Source organism: Copadichromis virginalis, linkage group LG6, assembly GCF_057382275.1.
Source record: "Copadichromis virginalis isolate Kocher_CV1m ecotype Utaka linkage group LG6, C_Virginalis_male_GT1.1, whole genome shotgun sequence".
NCBI lineage: Eukaryota > Metazoa > Chordata > Actinopteri > Cichliformes > Cichlidae > Copadichromis > Copadichromis virginalis.
Window position 1 is genome coordinate 9,610,747 of NC_140623.1, and position 25,032 is coordinate 9,635,778.

At 36.9% G+C, this 25,032-nt stretch overlaps 2 protein-coding genes across 3 annotated transcripts; both read right to left on the reverse strand.

The window, feature by feature from the left end:
- Positions 1–1,307: 1,307 nt before the first annotated feature.
- LOC146707171 (serine protease 1-like) lies at positions 1,308–6,017 on the reverse strand. 2 transcript variants are annotated; one of them, XM_085460842.1, is made up of 6 exons: positions 5,903–6,017; positions 5,405–5,597; positions 5,080–5,286; positions 2,007–2,068; positions 1,599–1,738; positions 1,308–1,505 (listed from the first exon to the last, which is right to left on the reverse strand). In XM_085460842.1, the coding sequence occupies exons 1-6, from the start codon at positions 5,946–5,948 to the stop codon at positions 1,347–1,349; spliced, it is 807 nt and encodes a 268-aa protein (XP_085316968.1). In that variant the 5' UTR covers positions 5,949–6,017; the 3' UTR covers positions 1,308–1,346. The 2 variants fall into 2 exon arrangements, with proteins under 2 accessions (XP_085316968.1, XP_085316967.1); XM_085460841.1 differs by lacking the exon at positions 5,903–6,017 and having other exon boundaries at positions 5,405–5,767.
- Positions 6,018–19,271: 13,254 nt separating this feature from the next.
- LOC146707172 (trypsin-4-like) lies at positions 19,272–24,826 on the reverse strand. Its single transcript, XM_085458499.1, has 6 exons — positions 24,770–24,826; positions 24,273–24,465; positions 23,947–24,153; positions 19,978–20,039; positions 19,570–19,709; positions 19,272–19,476 (listed from the first exon to the last, which is right to left on the reverse strand). Exons 1-6 carry the CDS (start codon positions 24,813–24,815, stop codon positions 19,318–19,320), a joined length of 807 nt encoding a protein of 268 aa, XP_085314625.1. The 5' UTR covers positions 24,816–24,826; the 3' UTR covers positions 19,272–19,317.
- Between the last annotated feature and the right edge of the window lie 206 nt (positions 24,827–25,032).

Below are 25,032 nucleotides of genomic sequence, written 5' to 3' on the forward strand. Positions count from 1 at the left end.
AAGGTTCTGGATGATGTTTAACTTCTTATCCAAGAAACGTCTTCACTTCATGAGCTTCCTTTGCTCATGTTATACCTCCGGGCAGTTTAATTTAATGACCATGCAGTGCAGTGCTCTCAAACACACAGCAGAGGGCGCTATGCACATTCCCTGACGTTAAGAAAAATACAAGTGGAGGAGGAAACAAACAGCAGCATTGAAAGAGAAAACTGAAGAGTTCAAAACAAGTTAATTTAGTCTCTTATTGTAATAATAAACAATATTTAAACATCACTTTGCTGCTTCACGTTAAAAGAGCTCTGTGTGCTTTTACTGCTCAGTAGGAAAATATTGATGCAATTTAAAAGACGTTGTTTTAATTAGCATTTAATGATATCTACTTTGAAATGTTTTCACTACTTCCCAGGAAATTTGAACGTGCTGCCTAATATGGAAAATGAATCATGATGAAATCCTGAAATCTATTCTCATATTAATTTTCTTTTAATGTTCTACAGGTCTAAAAATAAAAACCTCCAGTGACAATAAGCAATATAAATATTTTTTTAAAAACTATATGTTATAGAGCTTTGATGAGGTGAAACACATTCTCAGTTTATTGGTTATGAGAATAGTTATGACAGTGTTTACGCGAGAAGCATTAGAGTGAAATAGTTTTGTGTAACAGCGACATCTGGTTTGAGTAATAGTGTCCATGAGCTTTGTGAATATTAAAAGATTAGTTTTCACTTTGGTCTTAGAAGTATAAAAATGCAGGACTGAAGATAAGATGGAAACAATGTATTATGAGATATAACATACATATGTTCATATGTACTATAATTTTATTTTATTTATGTTCTGTTTTGGGGGTGGGGGTTGTGTGATTAGAGTTGGGACAAAACAATGGACAGTTTCAAAAAATGCATTTTATCAACAAAACTTATTTTGATAGTTATTGTATTTATTTTAATGCCCTGTATAGTGAAGTGATTAAAAGAAAAGTTTATCTGCCACCAATGAGCCAACAGCCTCCACGTAAACATTTTCAGCCTCAACAATCAACTCAGATTTATGAAGTTTATCATGTTCAGGCCCTGCAGCTGATTGGTGGATTGTCTGATCAGAAAGCCTTTCTGCATCTTCACAGTGTGAGTCTGAGAGTTTCTGAACAACAGCATGAGCTGCTACACACCTGACACCACATTCAAACACACACAAGCTGCAAATCTAACACAATAATTTAGACCAAACAAAAAGGTTCACAATTTGCAGTTAACATGAAGATATTCTAGAGCAGAAACAACACACAGCACACAAGTTTCATGTAGAGATGATTGTTTATTCTGGATGTTATTTTCATTCAGTTATTTTCCATTACTTTTTGGATAAATTGTCTGGTTTATCCATTTCATGTAAGGACAGACATTCACAGTAACAGCTGGTACAGTACAGGCACGTACACCACTGCCACTGATTACACCATAAATCATGTTGTTGTAAATCACTCCACCACCAGAATCACCCTGAGAGAGAAAAATATAGTTTGTGTTTAAGTTTCTTCCAAAAGATCTAAAACATACAGAGATGATATACAGTAATGTTAGCAGTCAACTTACGTCAAGTATATCTACATTAGGTTCTTTCAGACACAGCCTGTTGTCATACGGCATATCTGAAAAACATCGAGCGTTTCTGGTAGGCTCACAGTCAACAACATGCATGTCTGCACACTGGAGATGAGGTGGTTGGTCATCGACTAGAGAAAAAAGCCAAAGAACAAAAGTCATTCATAACCTTTCAAAAACTAAAATCTTGAGGAAATTGATGTTTTGTCTTTTTTCTGGATGTTTCCAAATGATTTTTAAACAAGGAACCTGGCATACAGTATATCTACTATAAAATTTAAAATCTTTGTTTATATTACAGTAGTCAAATAAAACGTGAATGTAACTGTAAAACAGACACAGAAACCAAAATAAAGTCTAGCATAAACTGTGAAATAATTCATCAAAAAACTTTCTTACGTGCGTGGCCTGTCGCATTTACCCTATACCCACCAAGTCCTGCAACCTGAACGACGTCTCCTCTAGAAACAGACCAATAAATAATAATCAATTAATTTCAGGTCCATCCATGTGTTTTAAACATCAAATAAATTAATAAATCTCAAAATTTCAACTTTATTCTCAAAATGATCTATACTATGTTTTTTTTCTGGTCATCAAGTCGCTTCCACACAGCTTTTATTTTGTTCTGTTCCATTTTGGCATTTGGGGATTTTGTTTTGCACAGTATGAGTGCTGCACACTTTGGAGGAAGAATGAAATTGTTGCTAATAGTATTTTTGTCAGACTGTGCCATGTATGTCACCATAAATTCACTCAACAGTCGTGTTTACCGTTCTAAAAGTGCTCTACATGTACTATGGTCCAGTGGGTGCTGCACAGTCTCCTGTTCTAACATTTAATCAGTCTCTTGGTGCTACATGACTCGTGCACATGAGCAACTAACAGATGATCACTCGAAACAGGAAGTATCTGTGCTCAATTTTCAGTGTCATGGCAAACGCTGTGGAGGATATTTTATGATCACTGACCATAATTTCAAAATACTTATTTGAGAAGTCGTTGTAATATTAACTTTGAGCATTTATTTTTGATGACAGATCATATTGACTCTCGTTACTAGGGATGGGTATCGAAAACCGGTTCTTGTTGAGAACCGGTTCCCACTGTTTCAATTCCTTGGACTTGTTTGCCATTTTTGCAAACGATTCCCTTATCGATTCCAGTCGCCCCGAATGACATCACCACGTTGCGGAGCATCATTTACCTGGCAGGAAACATGGCGGCTCAAACGCTCAAAAGTTTGGTTATACTTTACGAGAACGGATGACAACGGGGCAACTTGCAAAGTAGATATTTCATTTAAGGGAGGAAACACTACGAATATGCAAAAGCATTTGCTCACAAGACACACGATAACCTTAAATGAATGTCGCTTCTTTAATTCCGCTCCAGACTCGTGAATCTCAACCCAGCAGCAGCGGTAACGTTTGCACGTCCTCTCCCGTTAATGCGGCAGGTAAATAATCAACTAACAGCGCATATTATGTTAGCGCGATCTGCCTTATCACAAAACCTGCCATTACTGTGCATTTAGGTGACCATGATGAGAGAGACAGACAGAGTCTGGCTCAGATGCTGGCAGTTCTCGCTGAAGTCTACCGGTAGCGTCTCCTTTCAGGCCAGGATAGACGAATGTTACCGAGCAGTGACTAAGTTTGTGGTCAAAGGCTTGCACCCATTTGCCAGCAGATGCCCCCGATTTTCGGTAAGTGAATGTGTTTAATTGTAGGCAGGGACATTACTGGATATTCTTGTGTAATTGCTACTGAATAATTTATGTTATACTTTGTTATTGCAACAGAAGAATATTTATTTTATTATTTTACATTTACAATGTTTTTTCCTGGGGACCCTGTGACACCCCATTGAAGAGCCGTAGGCTGTGGATCTCTTAAGATCTCACTGTTAGGTTTGTAAGGCCATGTTACTCCTAAATTTCTATCTTGTTCAAAGAGAAGATATAAAACAAAGTTCTAAGCTATTCGACTTTAGTGTTCTCCTTTTTTAAAAAGAATCGATAAAGAATCGAATCGTTAAACAGAATCAAAAATGGAATCAGAATCGTGAAAATCTTATCAATACCCATCCCTACTCGTTACCCCTAATTTCTCCCAGCTGCGTCTCCCTCCTGTTTCCCATTCCCTGATTACGCCTCTGTGTATATAAGCCCTGTGTTTTCCTTTGCTCGCTGTTGTGTTGTATCCTCAGAATTGCCTATGTGTTCTTGTCATACCATTCTCAGTTTGGTTTATGTTTTGTTTCATGCCAGCAATAAAGCTGAGGTTCTTTGAGTTTGCTGTTCATTCTCTATGAGTCCTGTATTTTGGGTCCTCATCCCTGCCTGAGGCACCTCAGGCCTGCCACAGAGCCCTGACATAAAGAAAAGTTGGAAGGATTGTACTTGTTATTGAATAGTGGTGCTATCCCACAAAAACATTATGCTTGCTGAGGGAGTTTGTCATTGCTGTTGTTTATGTTTAAACTCCTTCTTTAGTGTAATGTAAGTTTTTACTGTGATATTGTGTTGATTGAGCTGTCCCATATGGAAAAGCAATAGAGAAAACTTATAAAAGACTAGCAGATTTGGCCTACTTCATATAGTGAATCATATAAGGCTGATATGGTTTACTCATGAAAGTGGCCACTTTCATATATTGTTTTAGTAAGTATCCAAAACATACAAGTTTCATTTATATGATTTTCAAGGGATCTTATATCTCTTGTTTTCACTCTTGTATGCTTTTCATACAAGTTTCACACAAGACAGACACAAACTTTATAAGATTTATATATATCTTTTCCATATGGGGTGGTTTGTTTATTTGTGTGTTCTTGGTTGCAGTAATTTCCAAAATAAAGCATTATTTTGGAAATTACTTACTTATCTATTTTATTTTTTATCTATTTTATTTACCATCAAAGTTTTGTTTTGATGATAAAGTCATAATTTTATCATAAAGTATTAGATAACTCTTTATATGCTGCAGATATTGCAAGTGGTGAGGTACTATGGGGATTTATTATATGATACTACACTTGTGCTTTGAGAGGCGTACTATAGACAGAGCACATTATTATTTTATGGTTCTTTCTACTTTGATTTTTTTCTTTATGTTTGTCTTATATTCTGTACCATACAGCTCTATAAAAAGTGTGCGCCCCTGTTTTTCCCTTCATTGTTTTTATGAATGGAAACACTGTGAGTATAATATGGTTTTCTGACAAAAACTTAAGGAAAAGGTTAATAATGTTAATTAAATAATTTAATATATTTTGTAAATTAACATCATGACATACAAACATACAAATATATGGTCAGGGTTCAGTAAGCAGGTAACTAATATTCAACATTGTAAATAAATAAATATCATAATGTAAATAAATGTAAAATGTCAATACAAATAAATAAAAATAAAAAAGTGGAAAAGTCAGAAAGGATTCAGACTTATTAGGTAAGCGCACAACTTACATGTTGGGAGGATTTGCACAGTCTGGTAAGGCAACGGTTTTCCTGCCTGGTTGTGAAGGAATTTCCAGTAGCATGATGTCATCAATTGTATTTATGCCCACAAAAATTGATCCACGTGTGATTTCCACCTTTTTTTTTTTATCTGAAGATCGTTGAAATAATAACTTTATCCATGATGGATGAACTCCTAAAGTTGCATACATATCCCTGCACAAGGGGAAATGGGTGTAAGCGACTCTAATTACAAAACATGAGCATTTGAAATACTGTCCTAACTTTTAAATTCTATTAAAAACATTTATAAGTGAAACTGTTGTTTTCTCACCATCCAGGTTCATTTTTCCAGCAGTGGGCTGCAGTCAGAATCCACCGTTCATGGATCAGTGAGCCACCACAGAGACTTTCATGTGTTGCACTGGTTGCCTTTAGTTTCACGTGATACTGATGCTCAGTGTCTGGACACTTTTGGCCTCCATAGATCCTTTTGTGCAAATCTACTCCTGTGCTGACTGTGATGCCTGAAAAAGAAAATAATTTACTCACAACTGGTTGTTTCTTCCATCTGAAGAACAACATATTCTTTCTAGTTAATATAGTTGCAGAAATGTGTCTGCAAATTGATGAAAAGAAGAAAAAGTACAATCATACTGTAGAGACAGTGTTCCTGATACTGTAACATTCTGACAAATGTATAATAACTGATATCAAAGCAGAGACAAAGAAGAACAAAAACAGTATCTGGTGGTTTAGTGAAAACCTAAATAATCCTTTAGTAACACAGAATTTGTCACAACCTGAGAAATAAGTGCAATATTTCACTCACCAACACACAGAAGAAGAAGAAGCTTCAGATGAGCTATTGCTGTCATTCAGCTTGCAGTGAATGCTGTGCTGGGACCTTTTTAAGCCTCATTTTTTAGTTAGTGATGGATCCACCAATCAAAGAGCCTAATGTTATCAACAAAACCCCATTGGTTCGTTGAGACAGTTTTCATGCAAATGTTGAACATCTCTTCATCTTAACAAAAAAGTGTCCTCATTATTTGTAGTCTTTGTCATCCACATACTCCAGGAAATGATACTGCATTTGTTAAAATAAGTTGTTTTTTAACAGAATAATTTCAAAGTTGAAGTTAATTTATACACACACAACTTTTTAGGGTGTGTGTATATCTTTTTCTAAGAGTAGCATAAAGGAAAAACTATAAAACATCTGTTCTTCAATTAGCAAGATATTGACTGACTTAATTTAACAATGTTTTTATTTTCTTTTTTGTTTGTATTTTGTATCACACTTTCCTGTATTTTAATAAGTGATACTGCTGAACAACTACGTCTGGCTCACTGAGCACAAAACTCGGGGCCTTAGAATTTCCTGTTCAGTTCAATACTTGCTTATGAGAAGCAATATTTTCAAGAAGCAACACATATCAGTTGTGGTAACAGCCTTAAAACTTTTCTCTGTGCCTCTTTCAGTGGTCAGCTACTACTTTCTAAGTTTTTGTTGGTATTTCTTATTCTTTCAGCGCAGCTTAGTCATTCATGTTCGCATGGATAAATAATAATACTCATAATCAAATATAAATCAATTTTTGGATAAAAAGTTGTTTGACATCCTCCCGGATCATATTCTTAGCTTTTTAATAACAGCACAATTTTAATAATAATCAGTTTGTTTCTTTGATTTTTCATCATATTTTTCTGATATTCACTCTGTGCTGTTTCAGATCAGTTTGTGATGTGTCCAGGTGACAAAGCCTTTTGGGTCAAATTTGTGATATTATGCTAAGTAAATTAAAGTGGCCTTTGTCTTGACTGTTGTCACATATGATGATGTTTCAAAGGTTCTACTATGGGCTCAGATGGTGCAACAGAAGATTAAATTTTTTAGTTTTATGTTTTTTCTTACCCGGACTAAAAACAAGTGCAGCAGTTTTTCTCAACTAGTCTGTAACACTTTCTGACACGTTCTTTAGACGGACTCAGGCGCACACCAGGAATTCCTTGTGAAAGAAGACAGTGCGTTTATTTACAGTGAGAAAACACCAGGTGAATATATGTACAGAGTGCCAGTGAAAAGGCGGTCCGGGGCTCCAGGGTCCGAAGGAAACAGGGAAAGGGTCCAACATGCTCCACTCTCTCACAGAAAAGTCCAATTCCTCTCCTCCGCTGCTCCTCTCGCTCACATACTCAAACTGTGGCCACAAGTTTGCATCATGGCGCTGATCCAGAATCCTTCCCTTATTGTTAATTCCTAGTGCTATAAAAAAAAAGCGATAAGAATAAAAAAATGAAGTAATAAATATACAATAATGTATGTATGATGATTCAATTTGTTTGACTATCCACTCGGTGCAGGCACAACGTTTATGTATTATTGTATAAAATACAATCATGTATTTTCTTTAAAATGTGTTTTTTGAATATCATAATTACAATAATCCAATCCATAATTGTGTTTTCTTGTCATTGTCTTTTCAAAGCAAACAGGAGTTTAAACCACAGCAGTGAAATATGAGCTGAGTCAACTGAAGGTGAACAAGAAAGAGCCTGACAGCTGTTGTGTTGTGCAGTTTCACCTGCAGTATATAACATATCAGACTAGAGTTATGTCCTACAGCTTCGGTTCCTGAGAGTGTGAAACGTTAACATGGTCCTTGTGTGTGTGTGTGTGTGCACAATGTTTCTTTACAAGTGAAACTAGAACCACTAGATATGTGGTTCTAGTTTGGCTCTGTTGGCTCTGCTGCTGCTTTGTTTGCTTTACTTCCAAACTTTCTGCATTTAGCAAATAGCCTCTTTTGCTGTTAGCTAATCAAACAGAGGCAAGCAGAGAGAGTCTGTCACCTTCCTCCCTAAACTTGATTAAATATTACCACAGTGTAATAGTGTACATATAGTTGAGGACAGAGAGACAAAACAGGTGAGATGAGGAAGTGAAGAGAGAGCGTTATGCAGTTTTCCCACTCCCACCTGATAAAACCATCTGTTTTGTTTCTCATGACACTTCTTTCTCTCTGATTCTTTCACTGTCTGTGAAAACAGAAGACTTTATTCATAGAGTTGTTGTTTTTCAAGGTTTTTATTTTGTTCTGTTCCATTTTGGCATTTGGGGATTTTGTTTTGCACAGTATGAGTGCTGCACACTTTGGAGGAAGAATGAAATTGTTGCTAATAGTATTTTTGTCAGACTGTGCCATGTATGTCACCATAAATTCACTCAACAGTCGTGTTTACCGTTCTAAAAGTGCTCTACATGTACTATGGTCCAGTGGGTGCTGCACAGTCTCCTGTTCTAACATTTAATCAGTCTCTTGGTGCTACATGACTCGTGCACATGAGCAACTAACAGATGATCACTCGAAACAGGAAGTATCTGTGCTCAATTTTCAGTGTCATGGCAAACGCTGTGGAGGATATTTTATGATCACTGACCATAATTTCAAAATACTTATTTGAGAAGTCGTTGTAATATTAACTTTGAGCATTTATTTTTGATGACAGATCATATTGACTGATTGTTCTGAGAGGCTGTGGCTGAGAATATTAAAAGATGGAATCAGACAAGGAAGATGAAAAAGGAATAGAGAAGGACACGGGGGAAAGAAAAGAAAAATATAAAGTGCGATGATGCAGAGTAGAGAGAGTAGATGTGAGATGAATCAGTAAAGAAGTAAGAAAAGAGCAGCCTGCAATAGTCCACTGTTAGTATAACGTACAGTGGGATGCAAAAGTTTGGGCAACATTGTTAATAGTCATTATTTTCCTGTATAAATCGTTGGTTGTTACAATAAAAAATGTCAGTTAAACAGACACACACAGTGATATTTGAGAAGTGAAATGAAGTTTACTGGATTTACAGAAAGTGTGCAATAATTGTTCAAACAAAATTTAACTCACTAACAACCTTGGAAGAGATTTTTATTTGTTTATTTTGCATAGGCTATTAGTATTAGGGACCCACTAATCCAATAGTTTGATTAGATATCAGTCCCATATTTACAAAAAAACCTTGGTCAGATATCGGTGACAATGAGCTGATCTATTATTCACTTCTGGTTTTACTTCAACATGCCACAGGAGGGCTAACGTAGCATGGAAGCAGCTAAGAGCACAGCAACAGTAGTGTGGGCGTGTTTTGCCCCACCCACAAGTTAATTATTGTAATTATTACTTGACTTGAAAAGAATCAACCTTTTGGGATTTACTTACCTGGATGACTGAGCATGCATCATCTGGACGTAGCGTTTTCAGTGAGAGAAACGTTTCGTCACTCATCCAAGTGACTTCTTCAGTCTCAGCTGACTGCAGGTTTCCCCAGTCTTATAAACAGTACATTTGCAAAATGACTGAAACTAGCACCACTGATCCCATTGATCAATGGCCTTTGATCAGTAGTTGTTCATCAATGGTCATGAGAATCTGTATATTAATTACCAAGGAACTGACCTCCCAGACCATTGTTCATTCAGTGGTGCTAGTTCAAATTCAAATGTTCCTTGTTGATTGATATGAATTTTATTTCACGTGAATAATCAGTAATTACTTATTAAAAGCACTATGTCCAGGTCATTCACTGTCATACAGGTTCTGCTGTGTTGATATATATTGGGCAGCCAGATGTGCCTTCTTCACCTCCAGAAGTGTTTTTAATTTTGAGATGTTGCTTAACTGGTTAAAATTGGGAGCTGAATTGGAAACATGTGTTTCTTCAAAAGACCAAAGCTCAACCAGTAACAGCACGAGGTTGAAGAGAAGTGAGAGAGTCGTCTTTTCTTTGGCAGTTAATGTTGCTGTGCCCACAGTTCCTTATAGTGGTGAAAGATAAGTAAGCACTGAAGCAGCTGCTACTTAGACAGAACTCCTTAATGCCATTTGCAAGTCAAATTCACCTTTTAGGTTGGTAAGGGGACACAGGAGCATTTTCATCTTCATGATGTTTTATTGCTGTTTTACTGCTCTTGGAAATATCAGCATCAGTTCCACAGTAAAAAATTTGCTTCTTATCAATGCAAACGTGGTCATTTGTACTCAATGCAAACTACAGCCGAGGAAGGCAAATCAGAGACATCAATGGTTATTCATACACTTCCTCTCATAATACCCATTGTGTTGTCTATTGTCTATTCTCTGCTCTGCTGACTATATACTGGGCTGGACTGGGACAAAAAATCAGCCCAGGCATTTTGACTAGTGACCGGCCCACCATGGTATTATAGGAAAAGCCATAAAGCCTTTATAATAAACTTAAACCTACACCACCCTCCCTATTCTGGTATTCTAAACGGTCTTTAGCAAAAATATAAAACAACCAAATTTATAATTACATATACCTAACTAATAGGGTTGCCAACTCCCAGCAAAAAAAGAAAAGAGAAAAAAATAGGGAACCACTCCCCCACCCTCTGTTTTAAGATGCTTAATTGACAAAACTGATTTTAATTTAATGCATGTACCAAACAAATGCACAGAAATCTATTATTTTTCTCCTGTAATCAAATAGATTCAACATCTTTCTTCAACAGAATTGCAGACTGCACAGATGGTACCTTCCCAAAGGAAAGAACACTATAACTTACTAGGGTATATACTAGACTTAATATTTACTGAATACAATAATGTATTTCTATACATTTTACATCAGATGAAAACTTTGGTTGTAAGATTCAGATATTATGTAGTATTCTAATTTTTGCCTCATAACTTTTGCACTGTCCACTTCCTGCTGTGACAAAACAAATTTCCCACGTGTGGGACTAATAAAGGTTATCTTATCTTATCTTATCTTATAAATATTTATTAAAAGCGAGACATTTTAAATGAGAATATGAAAGAAACGTAAGGATCCTGATGTTATTTGTCTCTCAGAAACAGTTCATAACTTCCCTTCAACTCATTCATGTCACCTAAAAGGTAACCCTGTTTCTCCATCACCTGTTCAGCTCTGATGATTCAGTAAGGACATCTCCTGGTTTCATCTTCATGTTTCCCTCTCACCACATATCCAAACCGAAATCATGACCAGCAGCTTTACAGCCGTGGCTCCAGCCAACATCAGCTGATACTAGAAATTAACATTAACTAAATTCTACCGACAGCTGATCAAGCTTAAACGTGCTGCTGTTGTTTAGCGCGACATCTGCTGGTTCCCTCTTTCTGGCGCAGAGAGAAAAGCTGATCAGCTGATCATTGATCAGTTTCATGATTGAATTAGCATCTTTCTAGCTGAAGTAGTTATGAAATCGCGTTCCTTTTCACCTCAACTTTAAAGTTCGACCTCCTCTGCTGTAACTGGTCAAGCCCAGAGTCGATCATGACCAACTGGCCAATCCACCACCATTTATTTATATCGTTAAAAAAGAAAAGAAATAAAACCCCATCGGCCCATAAAAACGAAAAATCACGAGCAGCCCATCGGGCAAATGCCCAGTATGCCCGATGGCCAGTCCAGCCCTGACTATATACAATATTTTGAAAGAGAAGACACGTCCATGCATTTTGCAATCACTACTGGAGCTACTGCGAAGTTGGCACTCAATTCCAGCTGTAAGTCAGAGCTGTGGTCAAGACATGACAACAGGAGAATTCATGTCAAGCACGTTTATTAATGCAGCAGAAAGAAAAAAGTGTGCACAGTATGTGTTTTGTGGTTTGAGGATACTCACTGTTTCTGCACTCAAAGCTCACAGACTAACAAAAACAACAGTTTACAAGTGAAGTTAAATTTAGTCTCTTTACATTTTTGTGCCACTTATATAAAAAGATAAAACAGTGGCAAGTTTTGGGTTTGCAGGAGCTGTTTTACCTCCAGTCTGCCTGCAGATGGTTAGCAGCTGCTAACGTTTATCTCTGTTAGTAAAATGTCTTCTCCTGCCGTTGGCTTATCAAACAGAGGCGAGGTGGTGTTGTACATTAACTTATACTCCCTCAGAGTGCGTTCGATTCAATTTGCATTGTTATAACAGTGAACACATTATTATAAGCTGCTCTTTTTATGACTGGGATTTTGCACACAAACACAATAATTTACTTTGACTACAAACATGTGGCCACATAATTTTATTTAACCCATTTTTAAAAGCTTGACTCTGATCCCTGGATTGTCTTGCAAAATACTACACAAGATATTTTGTAAGTTGTTCTTATATAAACTTTCAGGATTTTATTGGTGATGACAGATTATATTGACTGATTGTTCTGGAAGGACAGACAAATAAAAACTGGAGGATGCTGAGTAGAGAGGGTGGATGTGAGATGAGGTAGTAAGAAAGTAGGTGGATAATAGAAACTAATAATAAGATCATCAAGAGTTAATTCATTTGATTAGTTTCATTATTTTTATCTTACTGTTTTGTTTTTAGTGAAGGGATGATTAAAATTACACTTTCAGCAGTGATTAGTAAAGAAAATGAGAAGCTGTTGTGTTTCAGTGTGACCACACAGGGGCAGTGCTGTATAAATGTTGTGTTATCTTACCAGGCATGGTCTCTTTATAAATGCCCAACAGAGCAACAAAATGACTTTAATTATATGCTCTGTGGTCAGTTGTCAGTTTGGTTTACTTGATACAAACCGTCTCCTCTCAGATCTCAGAGGACTGATGTCTCATAATGGGTCCCTGCATTAGTGTGATGGAGTGTCTGTAGTCAAAATCAACTGATTTTGTTTTTCTTCAAAAAACAGAAACTTCTGACTGACTGATGGCTGATCTTCTCTGTTCCCCACAGATTTGCCAACTACTCAGCTAATGTGATGGTGGACAGGAAACCTGGGCTCTAATGTCAATTATTTGTTTTCAAATCATATAATATATTCAAAGCACTTGAGTTATTCCTAAGAGATCGAACTTAGAGATAGATCCACCTTTTTCCTCATCGCCACATCATAAACTTCATGTAAAACACTGACCATAGCTGACACATATTCTCAGCACAGTCAGACATTTAAGACTAAACAGCACAAGGTGGAGGAGAAGTGAGAGTCAAACATTTGAGTAAAAGTATTATATTTGAAATTTCCACCAACTCTATTTCTGTGTTTGCAGTGCTGTGTTTACTCAGTGGATCTAGATCAGGGGTGTCCAATTCGAATCCTCGAGGGCCGGTGTTCTGAAACTTTTACATGTGCCCCTGCTGCAACACATCTGAATACAATTAGAAGGTCATTAGCAAGACTGTATAGAACAGGGGTGGGCAATTCCAGGCCTCGAGGGCCGGTGTCCTGCGGGTTTTAGATCTCATCTTGGGTCAACACACCTGAATCACATGATTAGTTCATTACCAGGCCTCTGGAGAACTACAGGACATGTTGAGGAGCTAATTTAGCCATTTAAATCAGCTGTGTTGGTTCAAGGACACATCTAAAACCTGCAGGGACACCGGCCCTCGAGGCCTGGAGTTGCCCACCCCTGGTATTGAACCTGACCTGAACACCTCAGCGTGCAGTCAAGTTCTATAGTCTTGCTAATGACATCACTTCCCTCCCTCTTTTTAAGTCCAGACTCAAAACTCACCTATCCACATTAGCCTGTTCCCCATCAATTTTTCCATCCCGCTACTTTAATTTATTTTATTTTTTACTCAACTTTTCTAATAACTTGTTGTTATTATTTTGTAAATTGTTATGTTTGTTGTTGTTATTGCTTGTGTGCAGTGTCCTTGAGTGTTTTGAAAGGCGCTTTCTTAAATAAAATGTATTATTATTATTAGTAGTAGTTTTAGTAGTATTAGTATTATGTTATTTCAGGACACCAGCCTTCAAGTTTTGATGCCTTTTTTTGTCACCTGCATTCCAGATGGTCAAATTCTGTGTTTTCTAATATGTAGAGTGTCTCTGCTCTCTGTCACACTCTGGGATGAATCACAGCTTCCATTATTAGTTTACAGTTTGTGTTTCTCATTAAACTTTGCATTATTTAGCACCATTTTCTATTTCTAAGCTTTATCACAATATCTGTTCATTTAACCATATTTGCACTAAAATGCTGTTATACAAGAATCCATTTCAAGCCTGGGAGACCTTAGAGAATATGACAAACATTGTTGTGTTTTTGTCTGCATCTTTTTGGAGCATCTCAAGATTTTGTGATCTTTTCCGACGCCATAATACTTGAAAGATGGTGTGCATGTTTCTTCAGGAAAAACAAGCTTTAACACAAACTGAATGTGCTGATGTTACAGTGATGATGTGTCCTCAGTCATATTGTTCAACAATGTCTCCCTCAGCTGGACTGGTGAAAATTAGCAGACAGGAAATAAGGCTACGTTCACACTGCAGGCGAAAGCGCATCAAATCCGATTTTTTTGACCCTATGCGACCCATATCCAATCATGGTATGACAGTGTGAACGGCACAAATCCGATATTTTCAAATCCGATCTGGGTCACTTTCGTATGTGGTACTGAATCCGATACATATCCGATGTTTCAGAAAGCGACTGCTGTGTGAATGGTCATTTCGCATTAAATCCGTCTTTTACGTCACTGACACAAGACAGACGCCAATTATCAGCGTCGGAGAAGCGCCCGATAAGACATTGCGAACGCTTCCTGGCCATCCAGTGTAGATGTTAGTGAAACTGTTGGGAAGACAACGTTGGAGAAACGTGAACATTTTATTTGTACTGTATACTCTGTAGATTCTGACAGAAATCTGCAACTATCCTTTGAAGCACCGCTCCTCTAAAACAGCAATAAGGATAATTATTAGGTTATTTACATTATTATGTAAATAACAAAATAACTTAAAGCAAAAATTGGGAAACGTAAAGTCGGAAGTCTTTATATTAACGGCCATCAGTCAAACAATATTGTTTGCTCAGGGTATAACCGGAGTGCGTTGTGTGTGACGTCTTCTTTTGCGCATGCGGGCCGCTTTTAGCGTTCACACTAGAGCGCGTTTGCTGTCGCATTTTATTTGTAGTGTGAACACGCAGACAAAAAAATCGGATTTGATCAAAAAATCGGAATTGAGCATTAAGACCTGCAGTGTGAACGTAGCCTAAGTGTCCCCTTCAGTCTGGGCAGAATGAAGTGTTTAACCCTTTAAGACCTACCACAGAACCAAGTCTGCCAGAGCTTATATTATATTTTTACATGTTGTAGTGCCATTTTTGGGAGCATTTCAAGTTGCTATACATCAATACAACCATTACAGCCTAAATGTTAATAATATGCATGCATTAAGTGCATAGTAATTACATAAATTGCAAAAAATTGCAATAAACTACAAAAAAATTGAAAATCGTTTTTGTTTTTTAACATATATTTCTAGTTAGAGAAATTTAAGAGGCTTATCCCTCAAAACTGTAAATACAAAAAAGTTGCACAAACAAGTTTCCCACCACAGGAAATTTATTTTGAGTGTCTTCATAGTTTTATTTTTGAAATACACCAATTTCTATACACTGCAGGAAAAACGAAAATAAATATTATAGTGCAAATTTGCAAAAAAGCAGCATATGCATCAAAATAAACTATTTCCAGCAGTGCAATATGAGTCCTAAGCATCCCAGAAACGACAGAGAAAGTCATAAAGTCAAACATAACTTTTAAAAACACCAGTATAGGCTCATGAGGCCTTGGTGGTAAAAAACTACATTTCCGCGACAATGATGTCACTTCCGGTTTCGGGCAGGACATGACGGACATGCGATAGTTTGTGCTGATGGACGTAGGAAGTGTTATGAACAGCTGATCAGATCGGCAAAGCCTGTTTCTGGAATATTATGGTTTTTTTTGCTGCAAGTGCTTCTTATGCAGTTTTTGCAAAGCTTTATGTGGAAGGAAACTGTGACCTAGGACAAGCTGATGCCATAAGATGTAAGTACAACTCCTCCGGTTTCATATGCAAAAACAATTATTGCGCTACCACGCTACCACGCTAGCTCACGTGGTTGCAGTGCTACCGGGATTTTAAAATAGTTACGCAAAACGGAGCGTGCCCGCTCTGACCGGTTTTAAAGGGTTAAATGAACTGGTTAAATATTGATGTTGAATTTCTTATTGACTTTTCGTAGTGGTGTATCCATTTGTCTTTTTATCTCTGATTGTTCTGTTTAGGATCATAAGAATAAATCATTTTGACCAATGATGTTGTGTGACATTGTGAGCTAAAAAGTTCAGCACTTTTTTAAAGCACTCTTACTATTTTGTTAGTTATACTCCAAAACATTGTTTGAATTTATGAACTTATGATGTTTTCAGTGTTTTGGATCAGGTCAGCTGAGAAAAGTTCAGACAAGTCGATGACGATGTGAAATCATGTTTGAGATTTCAAATCAATATTTCAGGTCATGTATCAAGTAAAAAGTCACTAAAGGCAGTTCAAGTCTGTTTGGTGCTTCATCCCCAAGATTTTATCTTCAGTTATTTTCTTGAACTGAAACTCTTATTGTTGTAAACTGCTGTGTTGGTCTCTACTTTATGTTGCAGGTTTAGAACCTGATCGCAACTAGTCTGAAGTTTACTCTGTTCTCTGTTGTGATTAATGCCAATAAAAAGTAACAATTACAAGCCTGTGTTCACTAACAGTCTGTTCAATACTTCTAGAAGATATCATCTTTCATTTCCTCACTGAGGAAAATGAATGAAGAGAGAATAAAACAGGTTTGGTTGAGAGAGCAAGTGGATGAAGAGGAAAGGGAGTGAGGAAGAAAAATAGTTAATAGTTTGTGGTGGATTTTTGTATGATATGTATAACTATCTAACTATATACACTATATGCCTATCTGCACTGAACATATATACTCTAATTTTCACTGTAACTTTCATGTAGCGTCTTAAGCACAGGGTTTTCGGGAGGAGCCGTGCTGCTCTCTGATAGGAAGCAGGACCATGCTCTCCTGGAGAATGGAACAACTTAAAAATTCGATTAGAGTGTTATCTATTCTAAATATCGCTTGGAAAAGTAGAGTCAGCTAGTAAAGCATGCACTTTAGAACAGCACACAGCAACACTACATCTGAGCGGACTACACCTTTCTTGGCTGCTGCCTCAAAGCACATTGTGCGCTGTCTATCTTGCGTGCTGCACAATAGCGTTTAATATTTAGTATCTACTGTTATCTACTGCTAGCTAGTTTATTGTGATGGTGCTGTATTTATCATTTTTTGTGTTTTGTTTTCTCTTCTGTTTTTTTTTCTCTCCATACAGGTGATCCAGGTGTTTTGTTTGTTTTTCTTTCTTCCCCCCTTTCTCACCGTCTCTTCTCCCCTCTGTTTTTCTTTCTCTCCCTCTCTTTCTTTCATTCTTTCTCCCTGTCCTATCCCTCAGTCATGTCTGTCCCGTTTGTAGCAACCGAAAATAAAATAAAATAAATACATAATTATAATAAAGGTCAATCAAATGGACCAATATGGCAAGGCCATGATGATCCACTCGGTAAAATAGATCCGCTTGACATCTTTCTTGGCCTTAAGACAACAATTCTGATGGCTAAAGATCCAAACGGGACAAAAAAAAAAAAAAGAGTCTTAAGCACAAGACATTTTGCTTCACCGTGGTTTATTAAGGTTTTACATTAACAGGACAGTTAATGCTGTCGAGAGTTTGCCTGAATAACTCATCTCCAGCTCCGGTAACTAACCTTCCCTAATACACACTCAACGTCTTTCATGCAGCACAACCAAAACAGTAACATTGTAACAGAGCACGATTAAAATATCATACAATATAATCACACACACACACACACACACACACACACACACACACACACACACACACACAGCTGATTGGCTGAAGTAGGGTTCAATAAAACTTGTTGGTTGTTGGTTTGTGCACTGCTCACCTCCACATTAAATAAACTGCTGCTCATGTGTGTTTGTAGGTTCTCAGTCATCCAGGTCATGGTTGTCTAAGGAGCCTGGAAAGAAAGCGACTTTACTTCTTTAAGGTTCTGGATGATGTTTAACTTCTTATCCAAGAAACGTCTTCACTTCATGAGCTTCCTTTGCTCATGTTATACCTCCGGGCAGTTTAATTTAATGACCATGCAGTGCAGTGCTCTCAAACACACAGCAGAGGGCGCTATGCACATTCCCTGACGTTAAGAAAAATACAAGTGGAGGAGGAAACAAACAGCAGCATTGAAAGAGAAAACTGAAGAGTTCAAAACAAGTTAATTTAGTCTCTTATTGTAATAATAAACAATATTTAAACATCACTTTGCTGCTTCACGTTAAAAGAGCTCTGTGTGCTTTTACTGCTCAGTAGGAAAATATTGATGCAATTTAAAAGACGTTGTTTTAATTAGCATTTAATGATATCTACTTTTAAATGTTTTCACTACTTCCCAGGAAATTTGAACGTGCTGCCTAATATGGAAAATGAATCATGATGAAATCCTGAAATCTATTCTCATATTAATTTTCTTTTAATGTTCTACAGGTCTAAAAATAAAAACCTCCAGTGATAATAAGCAATATAAATATTTTTTTTAAAAACTATATGTTATAGAGCTTTGATGAGGTGAAACACATTCTCAGTTTATTGGTTATGAGAATAGTTATGACAGTGTTTACGCGAGAAGCATTAGAGTGAAATAGTTTTGTGTAACAGCGACATCTGGTTTGAGTAATAGTGTCCATGAGCTTTGTGAATATTAAAAGATTAGTTTTCACTTTGGTCTTAGAAGTATAAAAATGCAGGACTGAAGATAAGATGGAAACAATGTATTATGAGATATAAAATACATATGTTCATATGTATTATGATTTTATTTTATTTATGTTCTGTTTTGGGGGTGGGGGTTGTGTGATTAGAGTTGGGACAAAACAATGGACAGTTTCAAAAAATGCATTTTATCAACAAAACTTATTTTGATAGTTATTGTATTTATTTTAATGCCCTGTATAGTGAAGTGATTAAAAGAAAAGTTTATCTGCCACCAATGAGCCAACAGCCTCCACGTAAACATTTCCACCCCCAACAATCAACTCAGATTTATGAAGTTTATCATGTTCAGGCCCTGCAGCTGATTGGTGGATTGTCTGATCAGAAAGCCTTTCTGCATCTTCACAGTGTGAGTCTGAGAGTTTCTGAACAACAGGATGAGCTGCTACACACCTGACACCACATTCAAACACACACAAGCTGCAAATCTAACACAATAATTTAGACCAAACAAAAAGGTTCACAATTTGCAGTTAACATGAAGATATTCTAGAGCAGAAACAACACACAGCACACAAGTTTCATGTAGAGATGATTGTTTATTCTGGATGTTATTTTCATTCAGTTATTTTCCATTACTTTTTGGATAAATTGTCTGGTTTATCCATTTCATGTAAGAACAAACATTCACAGTAACAGCTGGTACAGTACAGACACGTACACCACAGCCACTGATTACACCATAAATCATGTTGTTGTAAATCACTCCACCACCAGAATCACCCTGAGAGAGAAAAATATAGTTTGTGTTCAAGTTTCTTCCAAAAGATCTAAAACATACAGAGATGATATACAGTGATGTTAGCAGTCAACTTACCTTACGTATATCTACATTAGGTTCTTTCAGACACAGCCTGTTGTTATACGGCACATGTGAATCACATCGAGCGTTTCTGGTAGGCTCACAGTCAACAACATGCATGTTTGCACACTGGAGATGAGGTGGTTGGCCAGGGACTGGAGAAAAAAGCCAAAGAACAAAAGTCATTCATAACCTTTCAAAAACTAAAATCTTGAGGAAATTGATGTTTTGTCTTTTTTCTGGATGTTTCCAAATGATTTTTAAACAAGGAACCTGGCATACAGTATATCTACTATAAAATATAAAATCTTTGTTTATATTACAGTAGTCAAATAAAACGCGAATGTAACTGTAAAACAGACACAGAAACCAAAATAAAGTCTAGCATAAACTGTGAAATAATTCATCAAAAAACTTTCTTACGTGTGTGGCCTGTCGCATTTACCCTATACCCACCAAGTCCTGCAACCTGAACGACGTCTCCTCTAGAAACAGACCAATAAATAATAATCAATTAATTTCAGGTCCATCCATGTGTTTTAAACATCAAATAAATTAATAAATCTCAAAATTTCAACTTTATTCTCAAAATGATCTATACTATGTTTTTTTTCTGGTCATCAAGTCGCTTCCACACAGCTTTACTAAGAAGCTTATAAACATGTTTGATTCACAAGGAAAATTCTGACACTTTCTGCTGCATTAACAACACACTGTCATTTACCTGCTACTGCCTCATGGCTTGGCTCCATTTGTATGGGCTACAAGATACTAGATACTATTTTTTAGTCAAGGTCTGCTTATAACACAAGAATGAACAAATTGAGAGCTGTTTTTTTACAGTCTTGGGATTTGGTCATCTTGATGAGCAAACAGTTCTCAAGCAATGCAGAATCCATGAATTAGGCGCAATCCTCTCAGCCATAGACTGTCAGCATTAGTCAGACAGGGCAAATTAGTATGATCGCAAAAATGGGTTGACGTCAGCAGAAACCCAGCAAACATCTACTCAAAATGTAAAAATACACTCAAAATAAAAGTTGAAGAGATGTTGCAGATCTTGCTACAGTGTTGCTTTGAGTTATGTCTTTATGTCTAATGTGTTAAGTTGTGTTAAGCATATTAGATGGTGTTTAAAAAAACAAAACAAAGATACATGTGGTTACAGAGGCTCTTAACCTTCCTGCGATTTTATTTTAAGTGTTCGAGATGTTGCCTTCCCATCAACTCAAAGCAGGCTGGCCATTCTGATATCTGGCACTGACGAAGCATTTTCATCCAGAAAACTGCGACTCACTGGATATATGTTACTTTTTCATGCCACTTTCTGTATACCCTAGAGATGGTTGTGTGTGTGTGTGTGTGCTATAAATAATATAAAAATATATAACAGCAAAATACAACACTGGTGTTGCAAATCAAAGAAAAGTTGCAGAAACATTATGATTTGATCATCACTGTGCTATTGGTGCTGCTGTTTTTAATCTAACATGACAGCCACAAATTGGAGATCTGAAACTTTAAACGGCGTACATTTAAAACAGGTCACTCACTGTTTTCAATGCCCATAGCTTAATAAAGAAGGCCAGGAAGTCACTTTATTTTGGCTCCAGATCAAATTGAAATTTTATAGATTGAACAGCTGATAAATAGTTTACAAATGTAACTGATACATTTTCTAATCTGTGTTCTATTAGCTGTATTTCCAGCAGTGTGAAGCAGAGCAGATTCAAACCAAACCTGTTTGCTCCTAAACTGATGGTGTTAGTAATGTATGTCTTAACAAGTTGCTTATATAAAACTTATTAGTTCAGCAGACAATCTATGTCATGTTTAAAGCATACTATAAATTAAATAACTAATGAAAATTTGATGCTTCCTGCTCATTTTACACAAAAACTCTGAACATAATCTCAACAGGAGCATATTTCCATGGTGATCTTACCAGGTAACAAGAGAGCCACCTGAAACACTGGAAACTTAGAAATTAGGCTCAGCGTGCATCACTAACAGATTAACCTTGCTTCACTGTCCACCACTCTGAAGCCAGTCGCCCAGAAGAGGGAGACTAAATTCTGAAAAGGCTGCCAACCCAGTACATCATAATAATATGCTAAAAATACAGAAATGTTATTGAAGTTGTGTGATTGGGACGGAGATTTTCTCTTTAGAGGGAATGAATGAAAATGATAATCATTTATTTTAAACTGGTATTAGTATGTTTATTATTACTATATTATATTATTTTTCTTAAATGGTCCTATTTTATATTCATTCATGTTTCATATTCCACTTGTTGAATGAAATTCACTGTCTAAAAGACACAGAAATACTATTTTTAATGTTGTTAATGATGTTAATGTGTACAGTATAACGTGTCACGGTTCTGGGTCATTTTGACCCAGCATTTGCAGTTTGTTATATTTTTATGTATTATGGTTTTTATGTCTTCTGATTGTCTTGTTTTAATTCCATGTTTCAGTTTATTCTGGTTTAGGGTTTTGTTCTTAGGTTTTATGTCTTGTGCCCTCGTACTTTGTGTAGGTTTAGTTCAGTGTCAAATCTGCGCCTTTGTGGATTGTTTCCTCTTTTACTTTGGAGGTCCATGTCTTATGTCAGTGTATTCAGTTTTGCTTCCCCCTGTCTCGTTACTAGGGATGGGTATCGAAAACCGGTTCTTGTTGAGAACCGGTTCCCACTGTTTCAATTCCTTGGACTTGTTTGCCATTTTTGCAAACGATTCCCTTATCGATTCCAGTCGCCCCGAATGACATCACCACGTTGCGGAGCATCATTTACCTGGCAGGAAACATGGCGGCTCAAACGCTCAAAAGTTTGGTTATACTTTACGAGAACGGATGACAACGGGGCAACTTGCAAAGTAGATATTTCATTTAAGGGAGGAAACACTACGAATATGCAAAAGCATTTGCTCACAAGACACACGATAACCTTAAATGAATGTCGCTTCTTTAATTCCGCTCCAGACTCGTGAATCTCAGCCCAGCAGCAGCGGTAACGTTTGCACGTCCTCTCCCGTTAATGCGGCAGGTAAATAATCAACTAACAGCGCATATTATGTTAGCGCGATCTGCCTTATTACAAAACCTGCCATTACTGTGCATTTAGGTGACCATGATGAGAGAGACAGACAGAGTCTGGCTCAGATGCTGGCAGTTCTCGCTGAAGTCTACCGGTAGCGTCTCCTTTCAGGCCAGGATAGACGAATGTCACCGAGCAGTGACTAAGTTTGTGGTCAAAGGCTTGCACCCATTTGCCAGCAGATGCCCCGATTTTCGGTAAGTGAATGTGTTTAATTGTAGGCAGGGACATTACTGGATATTCTTGTGTAATTGCTACTGAATAATTTATGTTATACTTTGTTATTGCTACAGAAGAATATTTATTTTATTATTTTACATTTACAATGTTTTTTCCTGGGGACCCTGTGACACCCCATTGAAGAGCCGTAGGCTGTGGATCTCTTAAGATCTCACTGTTGGGTTTGTAAGGCCATGTTACTCCTAAATTTCTATCTTGTTCAAAGAGAAGATATAAAACAAAGTTCTAAGCTATTCGACTTTAGTGTTATCCTTTTTTTAAAAGAATCGATAAAGAATCGAATCGTTAAACAGAATCGAAAATGGAATCAGAATCGTGAAAATCTTATCAATACCCATCCCTACTCGTTACCCCTAATTTCTCCCAGCTGCGTCTCCCTCCTGTTTCCCATTCCCTGATTACGCCTCTGTGTATATAAGCCCTGTGTTTTCCTTTGCTCGCTGTTGTGTTGTATCCTCAGAATTGCCTATGTGTTCTTGTCATACCATTCTCAGTTTGGTTTATGTTTTGTTTCATGCCAGCAATAAAGCTGAGGTTCTTTGAGTTTGCCATTCATTCTCTATGAGTCCTGTATTTTGGGTCCTCATCCCTGCCTGAGGCACCTCAGGCCTGCCACAGAGCCCTGACATAAAGAAAAGTTGGAAGGATTGTACTTGTTATTCAATAGTGGTGCAATCCCACAAAAACATTATGCTTGCTGAGGGAGTTTGTCATTGCTGTTGTTTATGTTTAAACTCCTTCTTTAGTGTAATGTAAGTTTTTACTGTGATATTGTGTTGATTGAGCTGTCCCATATGGAAAAGCAATAGTGAAAACTTATAAAAGACTGGCAGATTTGGCCTACTTCATATAGTGAATCATATAAGGCTGATATGGTTTACTCATGAAAGTGGCCACTTTCATATATTGTTTTAGTAAGTATCCAAAACATACAAGTTTCATTTATATTCAACATTGTGAATAAAGAAATATCATAATACAAATAAATAAAAATAAAAAAGTGGAAAAGTCAGAAAGGATTCAGACTTATTAGGTAAGCGCACAACTTACATATTGGGAGGATTTGCACAGTCCGGTAAGGCAACGGTTTTCCTGCCTGGTTGTGAAGGAATTTCCAGTAGCATGATGTCATCAATCGTATTTGTGCCCACAAACACTGGTCCACTTGTGACTTTCACGTTTTTTTGTTTTTTTAAAAATGGTAATAACTTTGTCCACCATGGACTTGGATGAATTCCTAAAATTGCATACATATCCCTGCACAAGGAGAAATGGGTGTTAGTGACTGTAATTAGTGAACATGAGCATAAGAAATGCTATCTTTATTTTTAAATTCTTATAAAACACAATTTTAAGTCAAACTGTTATTTATTCACCATCCAGGTTCATTTTTCCAGCAGTGGGCTGCAGTCAGAATCCACCGTTCATGGATCAGTGAGCCACCACAGAGACTTTCATGTGTTGCACTGGTTGCCTTTAGTTTCACGTGATACTGACGCTCAGTGTCTGGACACTTTTGGCCTCCATAGATCCTTTTGTGCAAATCTACTCCTGTGCTGACTGTGATGCCTGAAAAAGAAAATAATTTACTCACAACTGGTTGTTCTTCCATCTGAAGAACAACATATTCTTTCTAGCTATTATACTTGCAGAAATGTGTCTGCAAATTGATGAAAAGAAGAAAAAGTACAATCATACTGTAGAGACAGTGTTCCTGATACTGTAACATTCTGACAAATGTATAATAACTGATATCAAAGCAGAGACAAAGAAGAACAAAAACAGTATCTGGTGGTTTAGTGAAAACCTAAATAATCCTTTAGTAACACAGAATTTGTCGCAACCTGAGAAATAAGTGCAATATTTCACTCACCAACACACAGAAGAAGAAGAAGCTTCAGATGAGCCATTGCTGTCATTCAGCTTGCAGTGAATGCTGTGCTGGGACCTTTTTAAGCCTGTTCTCACTGTGCTGGTGGCCATGAAGCCACCAATCACAGAGCATAATTTTATCACAAAACCCCATTGGTTGGGACATTCTTCATGCAAATTTTAAATATGACTTTATCTTTTTTTACGTGTTGCATGTCATTAATTAGTATTTTTCTCTCAAACACTCCAGACATAAATAAGATA